The sequence below is a fragment of the Podarcis raffonei genome, chromosome 5 (assembly GCF_027172205.1).
Source record: "Podarcis raffonei isolate rPodRaf1 chromosome 5, rPodRaf1.pri, whole genome shotgun sequence".
In the NCBI taxonomy this organism is placed as follows: Eukaryota; Metazoa; Chordata; class Lepidosauria; order Squamata; family Lacertidae; genus Podarcis; species Podarcis raffonei.
The window spans coordinates 82,918,805-82,925,358 of NC_070606.1; the positions used below are offsets into that span (position 1 = coordinate 82,918,805).

The following is a 6,554-nucleotide window of genomic DNA, read 5'->3' on the forward strand; positions in this document are numbered from 1 at the left end:
TATTTTCCAATCTCACTTGTTATAAGTTGTATGACGGTTCTTCTGGGGGGGGGGGGATTGTTAGGTAATATTGTAATAAAAAGAAGAAAAAGTCCCCCCCCCCGTTCCGTTTCAACATACCGGCATAGATATTACTCTTTGATGTTATCTTCTGTCCAGTCCATTCCATCACTCTTAACTTCTCAGTGGCAGGTTTAATTAGCAGCTAACATACCCTTTTCTTCGCTTGAAGCATGTGCAATAACTTTTATATCCAATTTTTTATCTTAAGTAATGCAACTAGAGTCGCTCTCAGAAACAGTGTCCAGGAGATCCGAACTCACTCAAGAGCTTTCCGTCCAGTGCCCTCACCCCCTCCTTCTTTCGAACTCGGGGGTGATTTATGGGCAAGTGCGGATGAGGCTGCATCTTCCCTTCCACTGGGAAGAATTTGGGAGGCTGATTTACTCCCATCATCAGCCCCTAAACTACCTCGTTTGAGCTGGAGAGATGGCATTGTCGGCTATCTTCCAAGGCGCCCCTAGCGGCCCCCCATCACTGAGTAATCTTCATTCTTATTTAGTGTCTGTGAAACTAGATGCAGTGTAAAGGAGAATATATCAATGCCTTCTTGTCAAACTTGTGTGGTCATGCAACTTGCTTCCAGGGGGACAGGCCTGTTGCTCTGTTGCAACAAAAGCAACACAACATCTTGTGAAGCTTTCGAGACCAACAGCAATCTGTCACGGCGTAAGTCTCATGAGATATTGAAGTGGTTTGCCCTCAAGATGCTACAAGACTTTTTGTTTTGCTTGCAGCAGATTTTTCAAATGTCCACTCTGTAAATAGGTCTGAAAGGAGAGGCGGGAGAAAAAGGACTTCAGGGTCTACCAGGAAGTCCTGGACTACAAGGTGCGAGAGGATTCAAAGGAGACAAAGGTATGGACACTGATCAAGTGAACTGTTTGAAAAATGAATGGGGATTAGTTTTGCACAGTAATGTCTTCGGAGCTCAAAATGAAGGAAACCACAACTTCTTTCACATTTTCAGGCTTGAACCTCTTTTTTCAGCTTCTGACCTCCAGTAGGGTTAGCATCATCAGCATCATCTTGCCCTTCACCCTCAGGTTCCAGACTGGGTTACAACCCTCAATGTTAAGAAAAGTCTAAAACAACTTACAATCACAGACACTGGTGTAGCATTGGGGGGGAGGGGTCCAAAGGGTCAGATGCCTTGGGTGCAAAACTATTGGGGTGCAAAATTTCAGAAGAAGAAAAAAAAAGTAGCACACCCTCTCCCTCAGCCTGTGCCTCTCTCAAGAGGCAGGGAATACTGTATTTTTCGCCCTATAGGATGCACTTTTCCCCCTCCAAAAATGAAGGCGAAATGTGTGTGTGTCTTATGGGGCGAATGCAGGCTTTCGCTGAAGCCTGGAGAGCGAGAGGGGTCGGTGCGCACCGACCCCTCTCGCTCTCCAGGCTTCAGGAAGCTATCCGCAAGCCGTGGGAGAGCTGCACGACTTCGCGCAGCTCTCTCACAGCTAGCGGAGACCCCGACGCCTGGGGCGCGCTGAGCTCAGCATGCCCCAGGCTTCGGGCTTCGCACAGCTCTCCGCTAGCCGTGGGAGAGCTGCACGAAGTCGCCCAGCTCTCTCACGGCTAGCGGAGAGCTTGCCTGCACCCAGAAGCTTGGGGCGTGCTGAGCTCAGCACGCCCCAGGCTTCAGGCTTTGCGCAGCTCTCTGCTAGCCGTGGGAGAGCTGCGCGAAGTCGCGCAGCTCCCCCACGGCTTGCGGATAGCAGTCTGTTCTGGGGGCTGGGGTCGGGGGAAGCTCGGGCTTCTCCTGCGCCAGCCCCGTGCCTGGGGGGGGGAATATTTTTTTTTCTTTATCCCCCCAAATAAACTAGGTGCGTCCTATGGGGCGGTGCGCCCTATGGGTCGAAAAATACGGTACTCTACGTTGCGTACCCTGCTGCTGTTGCTGGCAGTAGCAGCAGTTTTGTGGGTGCCTTGTCCTCAGATCTTTAGATGAGGCTGAGGCAGCCTACCGAGGAGGAGGAGGAGGCAGGTGTGCTTGAGTCAGATGAGGCCAGCCAGCCAAGCAATTAACCAACCAACCAACCAAGCTTGGATGTCCAACTGTCAGGGATTGGACTACCTGTGATTTCTGCATTTCAGGGGGTTGGACCAGATGATTCTTGGATCAAACTCTACAATTCTATGATTCCAGCAGAATTTATTCTATTTGTCTGACCATCTTTGTATCAGGAAACCTTCTTTCACAGGTCACAATTACCAGACGAACAATTGAATTCATGGAATGCAACCTAAAATGTTTATTTGCACTTACTATATGTTTGTTTGGGACGAGATGTGCTCTCATTTTAAGTGAAAGGCAAGAGATGAAATGTGATGTATAAGTCATTTGACATGTAGGGACATCGCAAAGAACACCAATAACAGAGCATTCTATTGTAAAAATGTCACAGGAGATAAAGGAGAACATGGAGCCCAGGGAGCAAATGGAATCCCGGGATTTCCAGGCAAGACAGGAGAACAAGGTATGCCACATTAAATTTGATGAGAGTTAGGGAGATGGGGCTGTTCATAAGGCATAATAATTTTACACTCTCATTGAACCCAATCTCTTCCATTGGCCACAAGTTGTCACCATATGCCCAGCTGTCACATGTCAATGCTAAGCACAGATTGTATACTGCTTGTAGTGGATCAGTGCCGAGTTCTGGGGTGGGAGGTGGATGAATGAGTGAGGCCTGGTGACAAGGGAAAAGAGGCCCAGAAAATCACAAAGCCATGTGAAAAGTGGGCAGATGGGAGATGGAGTGTAGGATATGAAGTTACAGGAGTTGAATATATATATATATATATATATATATATATATATATATATATCACATACTGTTATAGTTTGGTAAAGTATGTTTGTACATGTGTAGAAAGAAATAATCTAATAAGAATGCTGACTGAAAAAATAAAAGAAACATAGAAATAAAGACATGGCAAACAAAACCATTCTGGCTTTACATGTGGCCAAAATGGAGGCAGTAGCTCATACTGCAACTGGCTAGAACTTGGAGAAGAAGCAGGTAGGAAGAAAAATCTGAAAGGAAGTGGTCTTCTTCACCAACAAGCAGTTACTAGAAGAGAAGGAATCAATGAGGAGTAAGAACAGGTTGCCTTTCAGCCCCCCCCATTCAGGTAGTGAATTGCAAGTGTCGCTGTTTACTCCCAACACATACTGGATCATTTTGCTAGAGTAGCAACCAACAGCCCTCCCTCCATGCCTCAAATTATGCTAACTTCACCCTTGAAACCTTCCAGGTATTTAAACGAAACACCAGTAGATGGGTTGCTACCATTTTGCTATGGCACCTGGTTGGGAATGACATCCTCAAATTGCCATTACTTGTAGTCCTGTGCTTCTCTTCAAGTTTTTTTCCTTTTTCCTTTTAATTACACCAGGATACACAACCCTTCTAGTCAATACAATTACATCATCACAAAGTTCCTTCCCTGGTGGAGGGGCTCTTGGATCCCCATGACTTCACATCAGGGGCACCAACCATAGGGGGTATGGTGAAAGGGGCTTCGGCCCCCTCAATATTTGTGAGCAGGGGGCTGAGCCCCCCCAATATTGAGGGGGCTGCCATCCCCTGCTGCTAACGGGAGAGCGTTGGTGCACAGGGTGGGGGTGGGACATGTCATGTGACACCCCCAATGAGTGTATGTGTGTGTGTGAGGGGGCAAGTTGGTGCCCCTGCTTCACATGTACAGTTCTATGCCTAATGGACTTTTGCAAAGAATAGTATCCTCTTTTGTGATAGGAGGGGCCAGGAAAACCAGGTAATCACATACCTGTGAAGCCCTGCTACATGTTCTGGGAGATGTGTGAGGTATTTGGAGGGGGTGCTGCCAGCTGACTTCTCCTTGGAACAATTGAGAACTATAGTGTTCCCAGATGTTCCCAGACCCAATCTCACCACACGTTTCTCTCCCTCACCAACCTGCTGATAAGTGTTGGAAAGCTGCCATATACCGAGTCAGACGATTGGTCCATCTAGCCAGTGTGGTGTAGTGGTTAAGAGTGATAGACTTGTAATCTGGGGAACCGGGTTCACGTCTCCGCTCCTCCACATGCAGCTGCTGGGTGACCTTGGGCTACTCACACTTCTCTGAAGTCTCTCAGCCCCACTCACCTCACAGAGTGTTTTTTGTGGGGGAGGAAGGGAAAGGAGAATGTTGGCCGCTTTGAGACTCCTTTGGGTAGTGATAAAGCGGGATATCAAATCCAAACTCCTCTTCTTCTTCTAGCTCACTATTGTCCACAGTGAGTGACAGAGCTCTCCAGGGTTGGTAGTAGATAGAGGACATTCCCAGGCCTACCTGGAGATGCCAGGGATTAAATCTGGAACCTCCTGCATGCAAATCAGATGCTCTGCCACTGAGCTACGGGCCCTTGCTATTCAAAGAGCTTTCCCATTGGGATTGCTCCTCAGCATTTATTTAGGCTAACCAGCTGTGCTGAGCAAGGAGGAGGCCTGCAAGAAATTAGCTTGTGGGTTAATTCATGAACTAGGCTGCAATGTCCCTTATGGTTTACTTGACCCCATGACCCTATATTTGTGTCTTTACTATTTCTAGGTGAAATGGGATTCAAAGGAGACAAAGGAAACTATGGTCTGCCGGGCGCCAAGGGGCAGAAGGGCAACAAGGGTGAAACGTGTGAGAACGGCACCAAAGGAGAGAAGGGAGATAAAGGGGAGCTAGGCTTGCCAGGGATCGATGGGGAAAATGGGGAGAAGGGAGAAAAGGGGGAGCTTGGGGAAAAGGGCTACTATGGAGATCCTGGCGATAAGGGTGATCGGGGAGAACGGGGGGAGATTGGGCCCAAAGGAGACAAAGGTGTCAAAGGAGACATAGGGGTTGAGGGGATACATGGGATGGATGGGCAGAAGGGAGAAAAAGGAGACCAAGGTTTTAGGGGGGACAAAGGTGACCCAGGGCCAATTGGGATAATGGGACCCCCTGGGGTGAAAGGAGCGACCGGCTTCAAAGGAATCAGGGGACCCCCTGGGAAGAAAGGAGCAAAAGGTCCCAAGGGGTCAAAGGGCGATATCTCAAGCCCCCCCAGATCAGCTTTCAGCGTTGGCCTGTCCAAGCCTTTCCCACCTCCCAACATGCCTATTAAGTTTGACAAGATTCTGTACAATGACCAGGAAGATTACAATCCCTCGACGGGGAAGTTTAATTGCACCATCGCTGGGGCTTATGTCTTCTCCTACCACATGACCATCCGAGGGCGTCCTGCCCGCATCAGCATTGTGTGCCAAAACAGGAAGATGGTCAGGTCTCGGGAGACCTTGTATGGGCAAGAGATAGACCAGGCTTCCTTCCTAACCATTCTGAAATTAAACATAGGGGATCAAGTTTGGCTGGAGGTCACGCGAGACTGGAATGGGGTTTATGTTAGTGCTGAAGACGACAGCATATTTTCTGGTTTCCTCTTATATCCTGATGAAATGCTTGACACCTTACTATAAGTATGGCGTCTGGATTTGAATGCATCACCAATAATTTTTTCCCCTTTCTCTCTTGTTTATTTTAAAGAAGCATATTTTATAATCCATATCATAGTCCGCAATCCATATATTTATATTTCTTTTAAAAGGCATGTTTATTAATTGTATTGCACTAAAGCACGTAGAATCTATTTCAGAGTCAATTTTTATTGTTGCATAATAAAATGTAATAAAGGTTTTATTTTTGGCAGTGGGCTGGTTCAGCTAGTTTCCCTGATGTTCTCCAGATGTTTTGGCCTACAGTTCCCTTAAGCCAGGCAAGTCCAAAGTCTGTTTCAAGGGCCTAATCTGGCCCGCTGGTTGATTCAATCTGGCCCCCATGGCAGTATATGTCCTGGGGTAAAATCCTAAAAAAAGCTCAATAACTTTGGTTGGCCCTCACGCATGTTCACTTCATCAAGTCTGGCCCTCTTTGAAAAAAGTTTGGGCACAGCCAACAGTCAGGGACAACAGGAGTTGTAGTCCAACAATATCCAGAAAACACCAGGTTGTGGGAGTTAGTGCTGGATAAAACCTCCAAAAGGAGTTCATGTTTTAATTTTTAGCTAATTAAAATTATTCTGTGATCTCAACTTAGTTTTAGATTAATTCAGACATGGTCAAGCTCTGCATTCCTTCTGCAGACACGACCTTTCTTGGAGTGGGCATGGCTATTGTAGAATCTGAAAAAGGCTTGCAGGATTTTACCTAAAGGAATAGCTAAAAATATCTTGTGCTCATTTCTTCTAGTCACATTAATCCTTTTAAGAAAGTTTGTTTATCAATCCAATATCATCAAGTGCAATGAAAGTTTGATGTAGAAATTGTATCATATAATCAATGTATTAAAATAAGTCTATTCGCTCATCAAATTGCTTTTGTACTTAAGTAAATTGCATTCCTTGGAGTGTTCTATAATAAAGTAATATGACTGTTTGATTGCAAGTGTTTCTTCTGCATAATATATAGATGGGAAACAAAATGGGACACAAATTG

At 46.3% G+C, this 6,554-nt stretch overlaps 1 protein-coding gene across 1 annotated transcript in view; it reads left to right on the forward strand.

The window, feature by feature from the left end:
- OTOL1 (otolin 1) overlaps positions 1–6,352 on the forward strand; it is a 32,676-nt gene extending 26,324 nt beyond the window's left edge. The window contains exons 5-7 of the mRNA XM_053387472.1: positions 829–918; positions 2,469–2,540; positions 4,642–6,352. Of these exons, the coding sequence (XP_053243447.1) occupies positions 829–918; positions 2,469–2,540; positions 4,642–5,540 (1,061 nt within the window). The 3' untranslated portion in view covers positions 5,541–6,352. The remainder of the gene's footprint in view (positions 1–828; positions 919–2,468; positions 2,541–4,641) is intronic.
- The last annotated feature ends 202 nt before the right edge of the window (positions 6,353–6,554 follow it).